Source organism: Pungitius pungitius, chromosome 11 (assembly GCF_949316345.1).
Source record: "Pungitius pungitius chromosome 11, fPunPun2.1, whole genome shotgun sequence".
In the NCBI taxonomy this organism is placed as follows: Eukaryota; Metazoa; Chordata; class Actinopteri; order Perciformes; family Gasterosteidae; genus Pungitius; species Pungitius pungitius.
In genome coordinates, this window is record NC_084910.1 from 8,639,493 (window position 1) to 8,663,647 (window position 24,155).

General features: G+C 46.3%; 1 protein-coding gene across 1 annotated transcript; it reads left to right on the forward strand.

The window, feature by feature from the left end:
• Window positions 1-939: 939 nt before the first annotated feature.
• LOC134132867 (uncharacterized) lies at window positions 940-6,801 on the forward strand. Its single transcript, XM_062565519.1, has 2 exons — window positions 940-1,209; window positions 1,291-6,801. The coding sequence occupies exon 2, from the start codon at window positions 1,888-1,890 to the stop codon at window positions 6,799-6,801; it is 4,914 nt and encodes a 1,637-aa protein (XP_062421503.1). The 5' UTR covers window positions 940-1,209; window positions 1,291-1,887.
• The last annotated feature ends 17,354 nt before the right edge of the window (window positions 6,802-24,155 follow it).

A 24,155-nucleotide genomic window follows, 5' to 3' on the forward strand; every position in this document is an offset into this window, starting at 1 on the left:
CTGTGACTACCAGCCAATCACAGAACGCAGACACAGACAGCTATCCAAAATGAGGACTTTTATTCAATCCGAGCACAGATATTGACTCGTATTACTCGTATAATACTCATACTCGGCAAAAGTGCTTTATCCGTACCGGATACTTTCAGCCGAGTATCCGGCTCATCTCTACTAATAATCCTCATCAAAAGTAATGCCACCACATGCATAGCTGTCAATTGATTGTCTTGAAACAAGAGTACAGATTATACTGGGATGTGAACAGCAGTCCTCTGTGGCCTCCCTGTCATCCTTGGAGATGAGAACACAGACTTCTTCCAGACATGCTTTGTAAGTAGACGTTGGTCAAAATTATTATATATAATAATTAGGGCCGGCACTTTAGCGTTAATTACGATTAATTAATTACAATGTGAATAAAGATTAATTCATTCACAAAAAATAACACATTAAACATTTTTTACGCATTTTTACACTTATTTTTTGCACCGCGGAACGTTTCTCACTGGATGAGTTTCGGAGGACCGATTATACTTGAGCACCAACTAGCGTTCATGACTTCAGACAACAACAAACCACAGTGAACATGAACAAAGAAGCTGACGAGACCGTGTCGGTTGGCCCCGTGAATGGGAAATCTTATTATAATAAACACACAGATGGAAGCGTCGATAAGAGCATGGTTGTGTGCAAGCCCAGATGGAGGGCCCGACAGCGAGCTTCTGGTTGCCGGGCTTGCCGCGGAGCCTGGCCGGGCATAGCCCGAAGGAGTGACGGGACATGCCATGATTCTAACCCCCATGGGCTCATCACCTGTGGAGGAAACCGATGGGGTCGGGTGCGCTGCAGTGACAGTGGGGGGTCTAGACGGAACAGACCTGGGCGGAAGATGCTGGCTCTGGGGACATGGAACGTAACCTCTCTGGGGGGGAAGTTTAGCTGTCATGAATGTAATTCACGTCATTTGTATTGTATATTGATGCACTTGTATATTTGTTTGTTCTCTGAAGTATTTGTTTGTTTGGTTTGTGGGGTGGGAACTATAATTGTGCGGTCGGTTTCGGGGGGGACATGTTTTGGTGTTACAAAGCTGTGAGGTCAGTTACGATGGAACCACAGCAACGGGATTGTCATTTTCATGTAGCTCCCATAAGTGGTGATGGTTCCTAGAGTTTGCTCGTTCCCTCTTGGACGTGTGCAGCCAGTGAGGTATGTTTGTTTTCTGTTATCTGTTTGATATGTTCTTATGATGTCCGCTAAAAGACGATCGATGTGTCACGTGTTTTTTAGTTCGACGGTGGATACCAACGTTTTTCCAAATGGTGGAATAAATCCGGCAGTACGAATCATGGTCTCGTGTGTTTCCTGGAGGGAGTGATAGTCGAACTCAAACCTGCGTGAACCGTTCCCGACCTGCTCGTCAAGACGGATCACAGATAAACAACTTTTACGTTAAAGGACACACAAGTTCACCTATTTTCAGACGTCCATAAGTCAGGCACGGAAGTGTGTTCTGAAAGGACAAAAGGACTGAAAAATAGAAGGGAAAGAAGTACCACAAGGAGCTGTGTGAAGCCAATTAACATAACGGTGTTTATCAGGTATGAAGGAGCATGTACGTAAGTGAGTGTTACAGCTGAACTTTGTCTTTTGTTTGTGATTTGAGAAAAGTATTAATTTCTTAAAGAAGTTGTGTGCATTGAAGAAAGGTATCATTTTGACAGGAGTAATATATGATATCTGCAAGTCTTTATAATGCCTAGTTCAAAGGGTTAAGTTAAAGGAAAGTAACCTATTATTTTGGGGTATTTGGTAAATGCTTGTTGTGAAATGTATTGGTTATTTGTGAAACTTGATAGTGTACAGCCTGCTTACAAATAATTTAAAATGTCACAAATAAGCAAAGATAGTCATTATGAAGGCGCACTCATAGAACAAGAGACAAGGAAGATCGATGAGTCCTGCGTCCTACAAAAAGAAGTTCAGCCAGAAGAGCTGCGAAAAGGTGAAAGAGCCCGCACATTAACAGAAAAAGGAAGAGAATTTCAAAGAGAAAAAACAAAAGGGCTACTACTTCGCTTTGACAGCATATATGAACGTTGGAAGGCTTTAACTAAGCTGGCAAAGAAATCTGTAACAAGACAGGATCCCAGTAACATCCTACAAGAAAACATCAACACTATTCAAAGAGAATTATCTGAGCTGAATAATGTTTATGACGAATACAGAAGGATGGACAGCCCAGCTCACGAAATGCGCCGCAAGCTGGACAATTGCACATCAGTCACAAAAGTCGTCGTACAAAACGCACAATCTCAAATCCAGGGCATAGAAGAAGAACTGATTTGGCCAGATGCAAGCTCTGTATTTGCATCTACAACGTCGAGCGTTTCATCTCCAAACTCCAAGCGTTCGAGGGCCATTTCCAATCGCTCTAATGCATCCTCGATTAAAAGACAAGAAGCTGCTGCAGAGTATGCAGCCACCCAAGCTGTGTTAAAGATTATGGCTGAACAAGATTGCCAGCAAGAGAAACTGCAAAGACTTGAAGTTGAAGATAGACTGATAGTTGCAGACCAAGAAGCAGCTGCACGTACTCGCCGTCTTCAGCAAGAAAGAGAAGAGACTGAGCGTAAGATAGAAAAGGAGAAGCAAGAAGCTACTCTCTTAAAGAAACAGCAAGAAGAAAATGCTGAAAGGAAAAAATCTGTAGAGGACCTGAAAAGAGAGCTTGAGCGTTTGGAAGAGCTAAAGAGACTGAATGCAGCCAGAGCAAGGCTTCAAATCTACAATGAAGATACGTTCCAACCAGAGCAAGAGCTAACATCATGTAGGTTTGAGTTGCCTATGCCTGAGCAAGCAATTAATCAGGAGAACCCTGTGAATCCACAACGTCAACCTCTAGGAGAAGTAGCTCCGAGCAGCATACTTCAAAACGAAACAGGAGAGCTGGTGAAGGTTCTAGCTGAAGCAATATCAGCAAATAGACTACCCATTCCAGAGCCTACCATCTTTAGTGGAGATCCACTCAAGTTTAACCATTGGAAGTCTTCTTTCCAGACACTAGTGGAGAGAAAAAATATTCCAACCACAGAAAAAATCTTCTTCCTCCAGAAATATGTGGGAGGAGCAGCAAGGGAAGCTCTGGAAGGTTACTTTCTGATTGATTCAGAACATTCATATTGCGCAGCATGGAACCTACTCAACGAACGATACGGAGATCCGTTCGTAATTGCCAAAGCCTTCAGAGACAAGTTACATGCATGGCCAAAACTAGCCTCTAGAGAGAGTGCCGAGTTGAGAAGATTTGTGGACTTCTTACGTAGCTGTGAAGCTGCTATTGTTCACATTGAAAGCCTAAAGGTTCTTAACGATGACATTGAAAATCAAAGACTCACTGCCAAACTACCTGACTGGTTGAGTACTAGATGGAACCGAAGAGCCACACAATATCAAATGGAACACAGAAGATTTCCTAGCTTTAATTATTTTGTTACATTCCTGACAATGGAAGCTAATATTGCATGCAACCCAATAACCTCTTACCATGCATTACAACAAAGCCAACCTGATAAAGCGAAGATCAAGAGCCAAACCATAGTGGCCACTAAAGCCCAAAGTGCAAGGATCTTCACAACCAATGCAAGTGAAAGAACCATACCCACATGTGTGTTTTGCAAGAAGTTAGGACACAGTCTACACAAGTGTCACAGATTTGTCGAAACACCAGTTGCTGATCGAGTGAAGTTCATTCAAAGCGAGAGACTATGCTTCGGATGTTTGAGCCCCGGTCATCAATCCAAGAGTTGCAGTAGCCGGCTGGCCTGTGACACCTGCTCAAAACGTCATCCTACATGCTTACACGAAGATCGCTCAAAGCAAGAACAAAGGAGAGAATCTTCTAAAGAAATGAGCTGTAGCAATGAAAGAAAGCCACAATCAACACAACGACAAGACAACATCAAGGAAAGCACATCTAACAGAGTTGTGCAAGATGGAAACAGTACACAGACTTCAGCAATAGTTCCTGTTTATGTGTCAACTCTAAAGGATTCAAACAAGGAAGTTCTTGTCTATGCACTGCTAGATTCACAAAGCGATTCTTCATTCATTCTTGAGGAAGTAGCAAACGTTCTGGATACAGACATGGAACCAGTGAATTTGAAATTATCGACAATGTCGTCAAAGGGAACGATTGTACCTTGTAAAAGACTCAAAGACTTACAAATAAGAGGGCTATTCTCCTCTAAGAAGATAACAGTACCAACAATATACAGTCGCGAATTCATACCAGCTAATAGGACACATATTCCAACTCAAGAGACTGCTAAAGCATGGCCTCATCTGCAACATCTCGCAGAACACATTGCACCACCAAAAGAATGCGAAATTGGTCTGCTTATTGGGTACAACTGCCCTCAAGCGCTAATGCCTAGAGCAGTCGTGTGTGGGGAAGATGACCAACCCTTCGCTCAGAAAACTGATCTAGGTTGGAGCATAGTGAGTTATGGGGACCCACTGGAGCACTACAGTGATGTAATTGGAGTAAGCCATCGCATCATCGTAAAGCAAGTGACACCTGAAACAAACCCGAAGGTCAAGCTCAAAAGAGAAGTTCATTACGTCTGCAAGACTCAGATCAAGGAAGTGATCAGTCCAGAGGATGTAATTAAGGTGCTGGAATCTGACTTCAGTGAAAGGTTGGTGGAAGATGTCACTGTCTCTCAGGAGGACCTCCTCTTCTTGGCCAAGCTGAGAGAGGGAATCAAACACAAACCAGATGGTCATTATGAAATGCCCTTACCATTCAAACGAGACAGACCAACTCTACCAAACAACAAGTCATGTGCTGTGCAGCGTTTAAGGTGCTTGGAACGGAAGCTCAAGAGAGACCATAAATACTGCTCAGACTACGTCAACTTCATGAAGGACGTCATCGCTCGGGGCGACGCAGAAAGAGTTCCAGAAGAAGAACTAGACAATCAACCAGCCTGGTATATTCCCCACCACGGAGTATACCACCCTCACAAGCCTGGGAAGATCCGCGTTGTTTTTGATTGTTCAGCTAGGTTCAAAGACACATCACTGAATGATCACCTTCTTACAGGACCAGAGCTCACAAACACCTTGGTGGGAGTTCTATGCAGATTTCGCAGGTGCCCAGTTGCGGTTATGTGCGATGTGGAGCGAATGTTCCATCAGTTCCATGTAAGACCTGAAGACCAAGACTACCTGAGGTTCTTATGGTGGGAGAATGGCGACTTGGAGTCTTCACCGTCAATTTTCCGGATGAAAGTTCACCTGTTTGGGGCAGCCTCCTCACCTGGTTGTGCCAATTTTGGTCTTAAACATCTAGCTGCTGAAAGTCGGGACCAATTTGACCAGAAGACAGTTAAATTTATCGAAAGAAATTTCTATGTTGACGATGGACTGGTCAGCGTGGCGTCTGATGCTGAGGCAATCAACCTCATCAAAGAAGCAAGACAGCTTTGCAGCACAGGCAAGCTCAGACTGCATAAGTTTGTGTCTAACAGCGGCAATGTATTAAAAGCCATACCAAAGGAAGAGTGCGCTGAAAGCGTCAAAGACCTCGACATGGCTCTCGGAGAGCCACTCATGGAAAGAGCTCTCGGTGTTCAATGGTGTCTGTCCTCTGATGACTTTCAGTTCAGAGTCGCAGTCAAGGAGCACCCACTGACAAGAAGAGGGGTGCTATCTACGGTAGCCTCCATCTACGACCCATTAGGGTTCGTAGCCCCATTTATTCTCCTCGGAAAGCAGATATTGCAGCAACTGTGTCGAGACAAAGTTGGTTGGGACGAGCCACTCCCAGAAGAAACCAGAACACAGTGGGAATCATGGCTACAAGATCTTCAAAACTTATCTGATGTAAGGATCAAAAGGTGCTATGTTCCAGCAAACTTCAGTGAAGTCAAACAGTACCAGCTTCACCACTTCTCCGACGCCAGCGTCACAGGCTACGGGGAGTGCACTTATCTCAGAGCCATCAACACCAGCGGAGATGTACACTGTTCATTAGTCATGGGTAAGGCACGTGTTGCACCGACAAAGGTCACCACAATACCCCGACTTGAGTTATCTGCAGCAGTAGTAGCAGCAAGGATAAGTGTCATGCTTAGAAATGAGCTCGAGATCAATGGCCTTCAAGAATACTTTTGGACGGACTCAAAGGTTGTTCTGGGATATATAAACAATGAGGCAAGAAGGTTCCACGTGTTTGTGGCAAACAGAATCCAAAGAATTAAATCAACTTCAGATCCCCAGCAATGGCGATTTGTACGCTCTGAAGACAATCCGGCGGATCATGCTTCAAGAGGTCTAAAGGCAGATCAGCTCGTCAGTTCTACTTGGTTCAAAGGCCCAGAGTTTCTGTGGAAACAAGAGTTGCCCGTAGAAGATGTTAAAGCGAATGAGGTCATTGACAGCGATCCAGAACTTCGAAAGGCCCAGGCGTTCAACACCAAAGCAAAGGAGGAAAGGACACTGCTAGACCGCTTGACAAAATTCTCTGACTGGAAAAGAGCTGTTAAAGCTATTGCTCGGCTCAAACACTACGCAAAGCAGGTCAAAGGTCTCATTTCTAAAACAAGTCAAGTCACATGCGTCGGGGAAAGAAAGGAAGCTGAGCTTTTCATAATCAAATTGGTTCAAACGGAAGCATTTGGCAATGAAATCAAAAGCATAAAGAAATGCAAGAACGTCAACCCAAAAGACAAAACAAACAAGCTACACAAGCTATGTCCCTTCATAGATGAGTATGGTTTGCTAACACTACCATGAGAAAGTACATCACCAAGGAAGAGGAATAACTGTAAATGAATTGCGATCCAATGGAATATGGGTCACAGGATGCAGCAGTGCAGTTGCTTCACACATTTACAAGTGCACAAGCTGCAGAAGGTACAGACGTGGTACACATGATCCAAAGATGGCAGATTTGCCAGAAGAAAGATTGGAAGCGACTGCCCCATTCACATATTGTGGCATGGATTGCTTTGGACCATTCTATGTGAAAGAAGGGAGAAAAGAACTGAAAAGGTATGGCCTTCTTTTCACTTGTATGTGCTCTAGAGCAATACATATTGAAATGCTTGATGACCTCACTTCAGATGCTTTCATTAATGCACTCCGCGCATTCATTGCAATACGTGGTAATGTAAGACAGTTGAGATGTGATCAAGGCACCAATTTTGTTGGCGCCAAGGCAGAGTTCATGAAAGCAATGGAGGACATGGATCATGAACAATTGAAGAAACATGGATGCGAGTTCGTAATGAATTTCCCATCATCAAGTCACATGGGAGGTGTATGGGAGAGACAAATAAGAACCATCAGAAGTGTTCTCACAGCAATCCTTGACCAATCTGCTAAAAGACTTGACAGTGCATCACTTAGAACCTTCCTGTACGAAGTGATGGCTATTGTTAACAGCAGACCTCTGACAACAGAGAACCTAAACGATCCAACGAGTGTTGAACCTCTCACGCCCAACCATATACTCACGATGAAGTCCAACATAATATCTCCTCCTCCTGGTCAGTTTGTGAGTCAGGATGTTTACCTGCGCAAAAGATGGCGCAAGGTACAGTTCTTGGCAAACGAATTCTGGACAAGATGGAAAAAGGAGTATCTTCTTAGTCTTCAACAAAGACAAATATGGCAAAGGGACAAAAGAAACACGAAGGTTAACGACATTGTCATTCTAAATGAGAACGACTCTCCACGAAATCAATGGAGATTGGCAAGAGTAACACAAGTGTATCCTAGCACTGATGGACGAGTCAGGAAAATAAAACTGTTAATGAGTGATTCAACCCTAGATAAGAAGGGAAAACGCACTACTAAGCCAGTCTATCTTGACAGGCCTGTACAGAAGACTGTTTTACTGCTTGAAGCAGATTGAATGTCATGGATGTTTGAGAAAGGAAATCCCAAAAATTGTGATTTGGTGGGAGTTTAGCTGTCATGAATGTAATTCACGTCATTTGTATTGTATATTGATGCACTTGTATATTTGTTTGTTCTCTGAAGTATTTGTTTGTTTGGTTTGTGGGGTGGGAACTATAATTGTGCGGTCGGTTTCGGGGGGGACATGTTTTGGTGTTACAAAGCTGTGAGGTCAGTTACGATGGAACCACAGCAACGGGATTGTCATTTTCATGTAGCTCCCATAAGTGGTGATGGTTCCTAGAGTTTGCTCGTTCCCTCTTGGACGTGTGCAGCCAGTGAGGTATGTTTGTTTTCTGTTATCTGTTTGATATGTTCTTATGATGTCCGCTAAAAGACGATCGATGTGTCACGTGTTTTTTAGTTCGACGGTGGATACCAACGTTTTTCCAAATGGTGGAATAAATCCGGCAGTACGAATCATGGTCTCGTGTGTTTCCTGGAGGGAGTGATAGGAAGGAACCGGAGCTTGTGCGAGAGGTGGAGCGTTATTAAGTTGGATCTGGTGGGGCTTACCTCTACACAGAGCCTCGGCTCTAGAACCACACTCCTGGATAGGGGATGGACTCTATGGTGTGAGGCGGGTGTGGGGATACTCACAAGTCCCTGGCTGAAAATTCTGACTGTTGTCTGTGCATATGCACCAAACAGCAGCTCAGAGTATTGGGCCTTTTTGGAGAACCTGAATGGAGTCCTGCATAGGGCTCGAATAGGGGACTCCATAGTCCTATTGGGAGACTTCAATGCGCACGTGGGCGACGATGGAGATAACTGGAGAGGCGTGATTGGGAGAAATGGCCTCCCTGAACTGAACCCGAGCGGTTGTTTGTTATTGGACTTCTGTGCAAATCATGGATTGTCCATAACAAACACACATGTTCAAAGATAAGGACGTTTATAAGTGTACATGGTACCAGAGCACCCTAGGTCAAAGGTCTATGATCGATTTTATAATCTTATCATCTGATCTGAGACCGCATGTTCTGGACACTCGGGTAAACTGATCACCATCTGGTAGTGAGCTGGGTTAGAGGATGGGGGAAGACTTAGGACAGATCTGGTAAACCCAAGCGTGTAGTGCGGGTTAACTGGGAACGTCTGGAGGAGGCTCCAGTCCAAAAGATTTTTAACTCACACCTCTGGCGGAGCTTTTGCTCACATTCCTGTGGCGGTAGGGGACATTGAACCAGATTGGTTCATGTTCAAACACGGCCTCAGTTGTGGCCTCAAGGTCTTAGGTGCATCAGAGTATGCTCATCCAGTGTACATGTGTTTTGTGGATTTGGAGAAGGCGTATGACAGAGTCCCCCGAGAGAAAATGTAGGAGGTGCTGCGGGAGTACGGGGTGAGGGAGTCCTTACATGGGGCCATCCAATCCCTGTACGCCCAATGCGAGAGCTGTGTTCGGGTGCTCGGCAGTAAGTCTGAGTCGTTTCTGGGGGGGGGGGGGTTGGCCTTCGCCAGGGCTGCGCCTTATCACCAATCTTATTTGGGGTTTTCATGGACTGGATATCGAGGCGTTGTGGGGGGGAGGAGCGTCTACACAGTTCGGGGGGCTGCGAATTTCATCGCTGCTTTTTGCAGACAATGTGGTCCTGATGGCATCCTCGGTCTGCGGTCTCAGCAGAAAACCGATGGAATGCCTACTCCGGGTACGGAATGTGTCCTTACTCCAAGTGAAGGAGTTCAAGTACCTCGGGGTCTTGTTCACGAGTGAGGGGAAGATGGAGTGTGAGCTTGGCCGGAGAACTGGAGCAGCAGGGGCCGTATTGCACTCGCTTTACCGAATTGTTGTGACGGAAAGAGCTGAGCCAAAAGGCAAAGCTCTCGATCTACCAATCTTCATTCTTTCCCTCACCTAGGGTCATGAATAATGGGTCATGACCGAAAGAACTAGGTCACGAGTACAAGCAGCTGAAATGGGTTTCCTCAGGAGCGTGGCTGGCATCTCTCTTAGAGATAGGGTGAGAAGCTCAGGCATTCACGAGAAGCTCAGAGTATAGCCGCAGCTACTTTGCGTTGAAAGAAGCCAGTTGAGGTGGTTTGCTGGGAAGAGGCCCCGGGGAAGACCCAGGATTTGGTGGATAGACCCCGCATAAGCGGTTGAAGATGGATGGATGGTCACAGCGTCATTTCCTGCATTGTCACAACATCTGCTCTATAGAAAAAAATCTGTAGTCTGTAGTCATGGAATGACGAGATCAGACAACGGGTGAGTGCTGCATGTTGGGTTATAAAGGAGTGCTGGTGATTAGGCTCAGGTGAAGGTGATTAGTAGTCAGGTGACCGGGAATCGGGTGATTGAATGAGAGGGAGGAGAATGGGATTGAGTGGGAGGCGATGTTGAACGGGATGAGGGTGGAATCCTGACAGTACCCCCTCCTCCCGAGGCGGCTCTTGACGCCTGCGAAGGATGCTGTCGGCGACGAGGTCTACCCCGACCTCTGGGTGCAGGACGATCCGGATGTTCCTCGTGAAACAGAGAGGAGCGTCGGATCTAGGACGTCATCACGAAGTACCAAGCATCGTTCCTCAGGTCCGTAATCCTCCCAGTCGATGAGATACTCCAGTCGGGTACCTCGCCGCCGAGAGTCCAAGATGGTCCGGATCCCATAGATGGGTTCATCCTCCACAGGCACCGGAGGATCATCTGAGGGACAAGGGGAGACCGGTTCAATGAAGGGTTTTAACAGCGAAACGAGGGAGATATACGATACTGTCGGGGTAGCTTGAGTCTGTAGGTGACTGTTCAACTGCCTCTCGATGGGGAATGGTCCAATGAACCGAGGATTGAGCTTACGACAGGGCAGTCTTAGTCGAATATTTCTAGTAGAGAGCCAAACCTTCTGTCCTGGTTGATAAATAGGAGTTTTTAGTCTTCGACGGTCAGCTTGTGCTTTGTGCCTTCTGACTGCCTGTTGGAGTTGAACGTGAGCCGAGTCCCATACCCCCTCGCTCTGATGGAACCAGAAGTCGACAGCTGGAACCTCCGAGGGCTCACCCGACCAGGGGAAGAGAGGTGGCTGGTATCATAGTATGCATTGAAATGGGGTGAGCCCGGTGGTGGTCTGTCGCAGGGAATTTTGGGCATATTCCGCCCAGGGGAGGTACTGGTTCCAGCTGTCCTAGTACTGGTGGCAGTAGGTCCGCAGATATCGACCAATCTCTTGGATCTTGCGTTCAGTCTGGCCATTAGTTTGTGGATGGTATCCTGATGAAAGGCTGACAGTTACCCCAAGGAGCCGGAAGAAGGCACGCCATACTCTGGAGATGAACTGGGGTCCCCTGTCCGAGACAATGTCTTCTGGAATTCCGAAGTTCCGGAAGACATTATGGAAGAGGGCTTCTGCGGTCACGAGTGCAGTAGGGAGGCCAGCTAGCGGGATTAACTTGCAGCCTTTTGAGAAACGATCCACCACTACTAGTACACACGTGAAACCATCAGAAGGAGGAAGGTCGGTCATGAAGTCGATTCCGATGTGGGACCATGGACGACGAGGAATCGGAAGAGGCAATAATTTTCCCTCAGGCAGTCTCCTCGGCGTATTGACGATGGCACAGACTGAACATCCTTTGACGAACCTTGCGACGTCCTCCGAGATGGTGGGCCACCAGTACCGTTGACGGAGGAGCGAGAGGGTCCGCTTGCTACCCGGATGTCCAGTGCCCGGAACAGAGTGGGCCGAGTCCAGAAGGGGGGTTCTCAGGTGTTCAGGGACGAATGTGCTCCCGTCTGGCCCTCCCGGCGGAGCAGGATGGAGAAGGTTTTCCTGATTGATTTGGTCGTCAAGGTCCCAGATGATCGGACTAATGAAGAGAGCTGGAGGGAGGATAGGAACCGGTTCGGCCTCGTCCGAGGAAGCATGATGGATTCGGGAGAGGGCATCTGCCCTGCAATTCTTAGTTCCAGGGCGATATAATACCATGAAGTCGAAGCGGGTGAAGAAGAGAGCCCAGCGGGCTTGTCTTGGATTCAGTCTTTTAGTTTCACGAAGGTATTCGAGGTTTCTGTGGTCAGTAATCACCTCAAACTGGTGATTAGCCCCCTCCAGCCAGTGTCTCCATTCCTCAAGGGCTAGCTTGATGGCAAGTAGCTCACGGTTTCCAATATCATAATTCTGCTCCGCCGGGGCAAGTTTCCTGGAGAAGAAGGCGCATGGGTGGAGTATGGGGGGTTCGCCCTGCCGCTGAGACAGTACTGCTCCTACACCAGTAGATGAAGCATCAACTTCCACGATGAACGGAAGTTCTGGGTTGGGATGAGCTAAAACAGGTGCAGAGGAGAAAGAGTCCTTTAGTTGTTGGAATGCTTCCATGGCTGCGGGTGTCAAGGACAGGGACTTGGGCCGGCCCTTCAGAGCAGATGTGAGGGGAGAGCTGAGGTGACTGTAGTTTTGGATGAAACGTCTGTAGAAATTTGCAAATCCTAGGAAGCGCTGGAGTTCTTTAATGGTGGCTGGCATGGGCCAGTCCTGAATGGCGTCTACCTTCCTCGGGTCCATTTGGATTCCCTCTTGGCTGATGATGTATCCCAGGAACTGGACGGTTGAAGTGTGGAACTCGCACTACCAATTTGAGGTATAGTTGGTGTTCTCGCAGCTTTCGTAGTGCTTGAAGGACATGATTATGATGCTCAGATCTGGAAGAAGAATAGATTAGTATGTCGTCGATGTACACAATGACAAACCGGTTGAGGAAGTGCCGGAGAACTTCGTTCATGTAGCTCTGGAAGACAGCAGGAGCGTTGGATAAGCCGAACGGCATTACCTGATACTCGTAGCGGCCTGAGGGGGTCACGAAGGAAGTCTTCCATTCATCGCCATGACGGATTCGTATCAGATTGTAGGCACTTCTCAAGTCTAGCTTGGAAAAGAGGCGGGCGCCACGTAGCTGTTCCAGAGCGGCAGGAACCAGAGGAAGGGGATAGCGGAATTTGATGGTTTGTGAATTCAGGTGACGATAGTCAATGCAGGGCCGCAAGCCCCCGTCCTTCGTAGCCACGAAAAAAAAGCTTGACGCGGCCGGGGAGATGGATGGACGTATGAACTCTTGCTGTAACGCCTCTGCCACATAATCCTCCATGGCCCTTTGTTCCGGGATGGACAAAGGATATATTCGGCCCTTAGGAAGTGTAGCTCCGGGTAGCAGGTCAATTGCACAGTCCCCTGGCCGATGAGGTGGTAACTTGGTTGCCAGTGCTTTACTGAAGACGTCCTGGAACGTCCGGTACTCCACTGGAATTTCACATTGGACGTGGGTCTGGGAGCCGGTTTCAACTGCAGATAACACAGGAACCGCTGCCACTGCGGCCTCGGAGTCGTCTGGCGAGGAAGAGGAAGAAGAGATTTTCTTAACAGACTTCAAACAGGAATGGTGACAGTCATTACCCCATCGGAGGATTTTGCCGGTTTTCCAGCGGAGTACGGGTTGATGTTGGATCAACCAGGGTCGTCCCAGGATGAGTTCAGCGGTAGACTCCTCCAGCACCATAAAGGAAATTTTCTCAGAATGCAGACGGATACGACCTCGGCCTAGCGGTTTGCCTTAGATGGTGTTAATAGAGAGATCGTGATCTAGTCGTTTTCTCCTGAGATTCATCTTCTGAAGGCAGGTGAAGGAGATGAAGTTCCCCGCGGAGCCTGAATCGATGAGGGCTTGCGCTGGAAAACACAGTTTACGGGTTGTACTCGGGTTTTCACTAGATGTTCTACTTGAGGGGCTACAGTAATTGAACTCACTGCTGGGCGCGGAGGTCGAACGGGGCAGTTGCTGAGCATATGCTGGTCAGAAGCACAGTATAGACAGAGATGTTGTTGCATTCGTCGAAGGCGCTCAGAAGGGGAGAGATGAGAGGCGTCGACTTCCATAGGAATTGGTGCCGGAGGAGAGGCCGGGGAGGAGTCTGTTGCCGGCAGCGGGGGAGGTCTCATGTGTGTGGGCCGATCGCAAGCAGTGAGTAGTTGTGCAACTCGAATGGTTTTCTGGATGAGATTTTTGATGCCCATGACATCATCATACACCACAATCAGCTGACGAACCGTCGGGTTTAACCCCTGGCGGAATGCGGTGATTAACGCGGGCTCGTTCCATCCACTAGCTGCGGCGAGGGTGCGGAAGCGAAGAGCGTAGGCGTTCACGGAAGAATTCCCTTGTTGAAGTTGGAACAATTGATCGTGAACAGATAATGAAGCCACTGTTTGGCCAAACATCTCTTTAAAGTGACGGAGAAAATCAGGGAGAGATTTAATTACCGGAGAAACGGATTGCCACAAGGCTTGAGCCCATTGAAGAGCGGGGCCGGACAATAGTGATATGAGGAAGGCCACCCAAGCAGGATCGCCACTGAATTGATGTTCATTCATGGTGAAGTATAGAGATGTCTGTAAGAGAAACCCACTGCAATCCACCGCCTCACCGGAGTAGGGCGCGGGCCGGGCCATGGGACTCGAAGAGGCAGAGAACAAAGCTGCGGGTGTACGCGGGAGGGACTCCGCTGCGAGAGGAGCTGAAGCCGGGGGAATTGGTAGCGGTGGATCCTCTCGTGCATCCGTAGAGCGTTGCATATTGCGGTCTGATCTTCTGTCAAGTGTTGAAACAGGGAACAGAGGGGTGAGTTTCGAATGCAGTTTTATTGTTGCAGCGATGCAGACGTCGAGAGGAAAGTAGGTTGTAAGACACAGGGTGGATGGAGAATCTGTAGTCTGTAGTCATGGAATGACGAGATCAGACAACGCGTGAGTGATGCATGTTGGGTTATAAAGGAGTGCTGGTGATTAGGCTCAGGTGAAGGTGATTAGTAGTCAGGTGACCGGGATCGGGTGATTTAATGAGAGGGAGGAGAATGGGATTGAGTGGGAGGCGATGTTGAACGGGATGAGGGTGGAATCCTGACACGTGCATTTAGATGGAGTCATGGTTATAACAATAATTAATAACCCACAACAAACGCTCTTTAATAGGGTTAAACAGTTTGGGATAATTAAAAAATCGGTAATACTGTTACGGTTAGCTCTAACAGGACCCAGACCGGATCAGTGGGGTGAAACAAAAGGTTTATTCTGTGAGTCAGATTACAAATACAACACAACAAAAAAACACCAGTAGTCCACGACTTTTTGGTTCCTGGAGTGGCCCATACGCGATTAAGAACTTAAGATATTCAGGCCTCTCTCTCCAATAACTCCTCCCTTCTTTTTGATGATCTCCATCAGTCTGCCATAGTGCTTGTCCAAGGAAGCGTGGTACAAGTGGCACTGTTGTGATTCTCATGAATTCAGCATTTATCTTTAAAAAAAAAAACACACACAAATGTTATAAAACATAACATGTAGCATTGGAGAAGTGTCATGGATTTTTTGAGTAGGTTTCTTATAAAATGAGAAAATATTGTTTACTACTACTAATACTAAGTCACCACTGACTTATTACCATTGATTGAAAAGTAACATACCTCATCCACTGAGAACAATGCAGGCCATCTCTCTTCATTTAATTATAAAATATGGCAGAAATTGAAACGTAAAATGAACCTACCATTAAAATGTCATGTCCATTACATTACAATTCAAATTATTGAATTAGACACTATAAACGTTAGTATAAATTTGTGGTAAATTTAAGGTATTCTCTGAAGTGTTGCAATTATATTTTGTCTTTGTCATTCCAATTTAAAAATAAAAGGCTCACTGTTAGGACTAATTCAGCAATATGGCTGCAATATCTGACCGCTAAGGGAAAAACCTGTAATCACAAAGGAAAAGGAGAGAAATAACTATTTAGTGACAGTTAACCCAATCTATAATTGTCACTACAGACACATTAATTAGGCTTTAGACATACTGCAGGTGTTGTACTATACTGCAAAATATTCCCTTCCTGCATCAGTAAATCTGGGATCGATACCGTGGTCTGCTTTAAAAAGCCGAGGACATGCACTTATCCCAGTTATGTACACATGAATCGACTTAGCTCCCCCTTCTCAGCCTGGCAAACGTGCAACCGATTAAGCCGCGACGAGTCACACAAAGTCAAGCGGCAGTTTATCACTTGCAGTACCCCCCAGAAAACATCTACACAGACAGGGACAAGACAACAAAACACATACATGACCTGATCACGGCGTGGCCTCCGTGACAAATACAAACAATTTTACATTCATAAAATGACACCGCCAAACTGCATGCTGGGTACAGCTCACCCTCTATCACGGCAAGAAGAATGCATTAACATGCGATGACTTCATTGTCAGCGTTCACTCATTAATGTGTAATATATAACACGTTGGCGAACATGATTATAAATATATGTCATGGGCTGTTAAAACAGTGAATGGGAGAGTAAAGTCAATCGCAAATGCAGTGCCAGTAGATTGCGTGCCATTGATTAAAAAATAAATTAAAAAAAAAGATGATGCGGGAGATGACCGAAACTAATGCTAATTAGCAGAGGTGTGGACTCGAGTCATGTGACTTGGACTCGAGTCAGACTCGAGTCATGAATTTGATGACTTGAGACTCGACTCGACAAAACGTACAAAGACTTGCAACTCGACTTGGACTTGAACACCGATGACTCGTGACTTGACTTGGACTCGAGCCTTTTGACTCGAGAAGACTTGCTACTTCCCATGAAAACTGGGGGAAAACATTTTCACACGGCCGCGCCGCTCTGTTTATCTGCATCTGTCAAAAAAATGTGCGCCACCTGTATGCAGAGAGCGCTGCCTGCACGACATCCAATCACTGCAGTCCCACCTGGTTCTGATTCGACAGCATCTAAACAGGCACATTGCAGGACAATCAATGAAGCGCAACAACGCGCCAGTTGGAAAAATGATACCGAAGTTTCGTTTGGCTACAAAAAACGAGTTGCTATATGCAAAACATGCGGGTCGAAGATTACAGACGAAGCTGCCACAACGTCCAACTTTGTTCGACACCTGAAGTTGCACAAAGAAAGGTAAGTTTTGAACGAATGCTGAGCACCTTATCAAATGTACCGTAACTCACTGGCATTTTACCGTATCAACGAGACAGCTCGTTCATGCTCACAAAAATCGGGATTTTTGAACCCGGATTCAGACTCCGATGGAAATCCTCGCCAACATTATGTTAACGTCCGTTTTAAAGTACTATAACACAGTCACAGTCGATCCACCATTACCCTTCCCTTCCCTACGTAGTCTGGGTCTGTGAGGCAGCGCACCATTACCCAGGGTTCCCCGTCCCCACTTTGCTTTAAAGCATATGACTTCGGTTTCTTGAGGGAAGGGCTTTTGAAGCAGTGAAAATATTCTTAATATTGCATAAACGGAAATGTATTATCGTATACCTTAGTGTACATTAGACAATGAATATTAACACAACATTGATATTGAGTAAAGAGTAGTTTCAAATAAAACATGTGGTTATAAGGGATTTTCTGTAATAAGAGGACTTGAAATGACTCGAAACTAAAATGGTAAGACTTTGGACTCTACTTGAGACTTGTTGGCTTTGACTTTTGCCTCATCTTTGACTCGAGGGCAACGACTTGAGACTTGTGACTTGCATAACGATGACTTTGTCCCACCTCTGTTATACACAGTACATAGGATAAAAACGCACTACAACTGAAAGCGCTAGCTGTGGGGCTTATTGCTTACCTAGAATGATCATGTCACGGTTTGGTTCTCCTTCCTGTTTTATTTTGCAGTTTAATGTCTCTGGTGCCCCTGGGTTAGCTTCACTTCCTGCCTTGTCCTGTGATTGCCTGATTGTTTCCACCTGTGTCCAATTACCTGCACCTCCCTAGTGTATTTAAACCCTGTGTGCCTGTTGTCCCTTGTCGCGTCATTGTCTATGTTGTGTTGAGTGTTACCCGTCGTTGGTGCGTTGGATATATTAAAGAACACTTTCTGTTGGGAAAATCTGCGTTTTGAGTCTTCCCTGCCTGCCTTCGACCCGCACCCTCTCCTGACAGAACGACGCGACATGTAAGGACTCAGCAGGGTTTGATTTTGGAAACCCCTTTTGGGGAACCCGTCTGGCCTTCGGTGGGCCACGCAGCGTGCAGCTGGCTGCCCGGGCAACAGGCTCCGGCCGGCGTTCCGCTCACCGCCCTCGCCGCTGTCCAGACCCCGCTTGGGTCTCGCCGGTGGAGGCCAGCGTCCAGTCCTCAGTGCACGCTGGGAGGAGGTGCTGGAGCTGGCCGCCCACCTCCACGCCACTTACGACTCCCATGTCCTGGACCTCCGCGCTGGGTCGCAGCGACACCGGTCCCAACCCGACTCAGCCCCTGCGCAGGATTTTAGAACGTGCAACATTTTACAAACGGCTCCCCATACCCTTTAGGACCGTCTGGAATTCGGTCTGTGGGGGGGGGGGGGGGTTCTGTCACGGTTTGGTTCTCCTTCCTGTTTTATTTTGCAGTTTAATGTCTCTTGTGTCCCTGGGTTAGCTTCACTTCCTGCCTTGTCCTGTGATTGCCTGATTGTTTCCACCTGTGTCCAAGCACCTGCACCTCCCTAGTGTATTTAAGCCCTGTCTGCCTGTTGTCCCTTGTCGCATCATTGTCTATGTTGTGTTGAGTGTTACCCGTCGTTGGCGCACGGCCGTCCTCGATATATTAAAGAACACTTTGTTGGGAAAATCTGCGTTTGAGTCCTCCCTGCCTGCCTTCGACCCGCACCCTCTCTTGACAGATCAACCGTAGGCTTGTCTCCGCAGTTGCCCTGTGTGACACCTGTATAGAAAACTAAAACATCATTGCAGTTTTAAGTTTGTTAATACAATTCAATTGTAAATGTTTGCCATCAATTTCACTTTTAGTAGAATTATTTAAAAATATAAAATATGGACCACTCATTATATTGAAATACTTTAAGTCTAAACTGAAGTTATCAGTTATACTCTCATCTGCATGCAAGATGAGGGCATGTTTCTTTTCTTTGAAGTGTGCCATCAGTAGATCCAGAAAACAGGGGAATGTTATATTGTTTTCGTGGGAAAGGACCTTCTTCAATTCACCGTTGCTGGGATTTGCCTTAAAGTATGCCCAGACGATTCTACCTCGATCTTCAGGAAATGTCTCCACTTTTCTCAGGATGCCAATGTCTGTGAGCAGTTCAAAGTGTGCACAATTGCTCCTCGGCAGAAAAGGGTAGGGCCACTGACTTTTAATGTCCTCCAGAGGGGAGGATGGTGTTGCATTGATAAATTTGAGTTGCAAAGAATACGTTTTCTCCATCAAATTGTGTATTTCCCTTCCTGCACCTGCCAAACCGTCAAGGCTATGTTCAGTTTCCTCAGGTGGTAGCTCTGGCTGCCATCTTATGCACCCATTGCTGTCTGCCGGTCCTCGAGATGAGGTAGCTGTCAAGCAAGGGTGTTGTTTCTGTTCAAGTGCACAGACAGACTGGCATTTTTCAGTAACAAAATACACCAGGATACTTTTGGTATCCTTCATAATTTTGTTCCAACACAACCCACATTTTTTGTAAAGTGTACCTTTTACTTGAATTTTGTGTGCTAAGACTGTGTTTGGTAGCAAACGAAGGTGTTCAACAGATCACTTTATCTTGTCGTTGTAGTCATTTACATAGAAATCTGAACTTCTTTTAACAACGATGTCTTTCACAAGTTCTTAAAGTTGTGCAATTTCCTAGCATACTCTTTGAATTATGTGTGCCTACTTTTCAAAACGTAAGGTCCACAAGCGACTAAGTGGGCCGAAGCACATACATATATATATATATATATATATTGATAAGGCAATACATAATGGTGCTTTGGCTGTAATGGATGACTGGGGAAAGTACAGTGTCTACTGACAATGTACTCCTCTATCAGTACTTTCAAGTAAGCTATCTGGCCCCTGGTGATGGCAGGTGCACAAACTGGCTCGAAAATTTGTCTGAGCTGTAATACAAGTTGCCACACTTCATTATCAACTGGACTTTTAATCTTGTCACCTATCAAGACTGGCAGGACTCTGCGTAGGCTCCAATTCTGGACAGCATATCAACTTTTCACTTCCAGAATTAACAACACATGGTTTGTTATTGGCATCATTGCAAAGATATTGTAAGTGATTTATTTGCAAGTAAGTTAACTCCTTCTGTTCAATGAGATGGCTGATATACAATACCATCAAAAAGGGCCAAGCAAGGTGGTAAATCGGGATTACAAACATGGAAAAAAGCAAGTTCATTGAACTTGGAATCAGATTCAATTCCAATAGATGAGTCTACATCATTTGCAATTATCTGCTGCACATTATTTTTATAGAACTCTTAGAGAGGACCTGGCCAGTGGTGTGGCCAGTAAATGTTGCACGATGTCACAAAATCTGCGAAAGTGACTACTCCTGCTGAGGTTTTCAATGAAACCACCGATGTTGTGTGATCCCAGATTATCTCCAGCAATAGCACAGAGTGCCTTTCACCTGCCCATCCAGTGTGGCTATGCCATTGTCCTCTAGTACACTTGTTGCAGATATCAGAGGTCGAAAGACTTTCTCTTGGCCAAAGTACTTGTAATCCTGCTCCCTACATAGTAGGTAGGTGGCCCAGCCAGGTGTAGCTAGTGTTGTTAGACAGGAGAGTAACCCTACGTGCAGGTATGTAAACTCCGGAGCAGGGCTAAACTACTCCTCATCCCCCTGTAATAAAAAGAACAAAAAAAAATACAATTAATTGAACACACAGTACAGCAAATCACCAGAACTAATAATTGCCCCACCATACACCAGCACTCACATACACACAATCAGAGTGTCACCCACCCGGGCGAAACAAACACAGGGGTACATATACTGACAGAAGGGCATGATGGGATTGGAGATGAGTGGAAACAGCTGAACCGGGTAACGAGCGGGGGTGGAGCCAAGATGAATGGAGATCATGGATGATCAGTACCAACTGTATGAACACACAAACAAAACACATACCTATACACAGAACAGGGGACGTAACAGCCCCCTATTCAAAAATTATGAAAATATTAGTGTGTTTAGGGCCTCAATGATCACACATGCTATAATTTTGGTGAGGGCAGATTAAGCCACACCCCTTGCGAAGTTAATTAGCCCATATCCCATCAAAACAATGAGTTATCAGCACCATTCTGATATATCAAGGGCACATTGACCCAATAATGATCCACCGACGGTTTCGTGACAACCAAACTCAGCGTTTAGGAGAAATCCCCCAAATGTGTTTTTCACTAAATTCAAAATGGCGGAAAATCTAGTTAGGCGCATTTGCATACCATTATTGACTTTTTTGTAGAGCATGCCGAAGAGGAACTGTGTGCCAACTTTCAAGATGATTGGACATCGGAGGCGGAAACTGGCCTAGTGTGGTCTTTTTTAAATTTCTAGAGGGCGCTATAGAGAAATTTCTTTATAACCAAACGTGACACCCAAAAATTATCAAATTTTTTAACAGTCCGGATATCCATGCCAAATTTGACAACTTTTTGAATATGATAAAGGCCCCAAAAAGGCTGTCAAGTGAAAGTGACAAAGTGAATGTACATGGGAGTGAGAGTCAGTCAGGTGGGGCCCCGGGTCTGTTGATGAGCCCGACTGCCAAAGGGAAGAAACTGTTAGTGTGGCAGGAGGTATTAGTCCTGATGGACCTTAGCTATGGAATGCCGTTTTACCCACCTTTACCCCTTAATGACAAGCGGCGACCCAATTCGATCGGGGGGGTGCTTCCGCGTTCGCTAGCGGTGTCGACGGCACACGGCTCTGTCGTCTGTTCTGAATGTGATAGATAGCCACGCCCCCTGATTTGCATATAAGAACGTGAAATGAAATACTGGGTCATTATGCATTACCGTGTTTTTATTCATTTATTTATTATGAAATGCAGTGTCATTATGCATTACCGTGTTTTTATTCATTTATTTATTATGAAATGCAGTGTCATTATGCATTTCCGTGTATTTGTTCATTTATTTAATTTTGACTAAAACGGCATTCCATACTTAGCCTCCTGCCGGATGGAAGGGGCACAAACAGTTCATGTCCGGGGTGATAGGGGTCAGCTCCAATCTTTCTAGCCCGCTTCAAAGTCCTGGAAGCGAACAAGTCCTGGAGAGACGGCAGATTGCAAGCAATTGCCCTCTCTGCAGAGCGGGTGACACCCTGCAACCTGCTCATTCTGCCCAAGATACAAAGGCATTAGTTCAACATATCTGAACTGATTCAAAAAGAAAAGTTAGTCTTCTTTTATCCGTCTTTAGAGTACTAGGGTTGCAAGCCCGAAAAAGATCATCTGATTTCAAGGCATCTAATACATTCTTCACGTCACCAACAGGAGGGGCCGGTGCCCTTGAGAGGTTTTTTGGGAGCGCGAGCCCTCCCCCATGTATCTCAATGGGCCCTGCGTACTACTACTTGGTCCTCATCAAGGTATATGTGGCGGCCCTATCGGTATCCCATGCCCCACTAGACGGGCGCTCTCTGGGGAGACACCCGCTAGTATCCCGCTTCCTTCGTGGCACCCTGAGGCTGAGGCCAGCAGCCAGCACTAGAGCTCCGTCCTGGGACTTGGCCATCGCCATCGTAGGGTCTCTCCGGTGCTCCCTTCGAGCCCATGGCGGAGGTCGCAGTGAAGTATGTGGCTCTTAAGACCCTTTTCCTGCTTGCTATTTCTTCCCTCAAAAGAGTTGGAGATATGCAAGCCCTCTCGGTGGCCCCATCGTGCTTGGAATTTGCACCCGGTATGGTGAAGGCTTTCTTACTTCCTTCCCCGGCTATATTCCTAAGGTCCCGTCCGCTACAGTCAGACCTATTGTGCTGCAGGCTTTCTGTCCTCCCCCGTTTCTGACGTCGGACCAGGCGAAGCTTAACCTCCTCTGCCCAGTCAGAGCCCTAGACTTGTATGTCCGCAGGACCGCCCTGTGTAGGCTCTCCGAACAGCTGTTCGTATGCTTCGGGCCCCCCAATACTGGCGGCCCGGTGACTAAGCAGAGGATGAGCAAGTGAGTGGTTGAGGCCATCACACTTGCTTATGAATCGGCCAGCCCGCACCTTTGGCTGTACGGGCCCATTCTACTAGGGGTATGGCGGCTTCTAAAGCCCTGCGGTCGGGAAGAGTCTCGCTACACAACAGTTATTCCAGTGTTGCAGGTTAACAAGCTAGACGATGTTGTGACTGTACGGGCCCATTCTACTAGGGGTATGGCGGCTTCTAAAGCCCTGCGGTCGGGAAGAGTCTCGCTACACAACAGTTATTCCAGTGTTGCAGGTTAACAAGCTAGACGATGTTGTGACTGTACGGGCCCATTCTACTAGGGGTATGGCGGCTTCTAAAGCCCTGCGGTCGGGAAGAGTCTCGCTACACAACAGTTATTCCAGTGTTGCAGGTTAACAAGCTAGACGATGTTGTGACTGTATGTGGTGCCCTCACAAACCTCTGTAAGAGTGTTGTTTCCAAATGAGTAACATTACAATGTATTAGTTTTAACGTGATTTACATTTGTAAAACATATTTACTGTACGTGAAACATAATGCACTATAATAAACCTCCCAACAGTGTGTTTAATGTACTTTCCCCAGGATTATATGCAATTCACACTGCTTTTCAATTTCATTTTTTATTAGTAGTTTTATTGCAATGTATGCAAGCAACATAGTTACTATTAAAATACTATAATAAAATAAAACTTTAAACAGAAGTGCATTAATACATAGCAATCAATAACAACATCATAATTAATTGCAAGTAGCAGAACAAGTGTACAGCAGGACCACTGCGGGGACAACCACCATCAGATCGAACCACCATCCTCAGAGGCTTCTGTGGGGAGGGAGAGCAGAAAGATGTTGGTTTATGATGACAGTAATATGAATAATATTTAAAGTAATGATGATGGCAGCAGCAGGTGTCAGCAGAGCCATGCTAGGAGTCAGAACCAGGGTCCGCCCAAAACTATGATCCACGGAGACCTGCTAGGTGAGAAAGCACAAAGAACTCCCGGTAAGAAGCTGAATTAGTGTACATTGATAAAACATGGATGATTGTGGAAGGAGAGAGTGAGAGTGAGAGAGGGGCTCGTGTGTCCTAAGAAGTCCCCCGGCAGTCTAAGCCTAGAGCACCTTAACTAAGGGCTGGTCCAGGCTAAACTGAGCCAGCCGTAACTATAAGCGATATCAAAGAGGAACGCAATAGGTCCAGCAAGTGCCTTGTAGGTGAGGA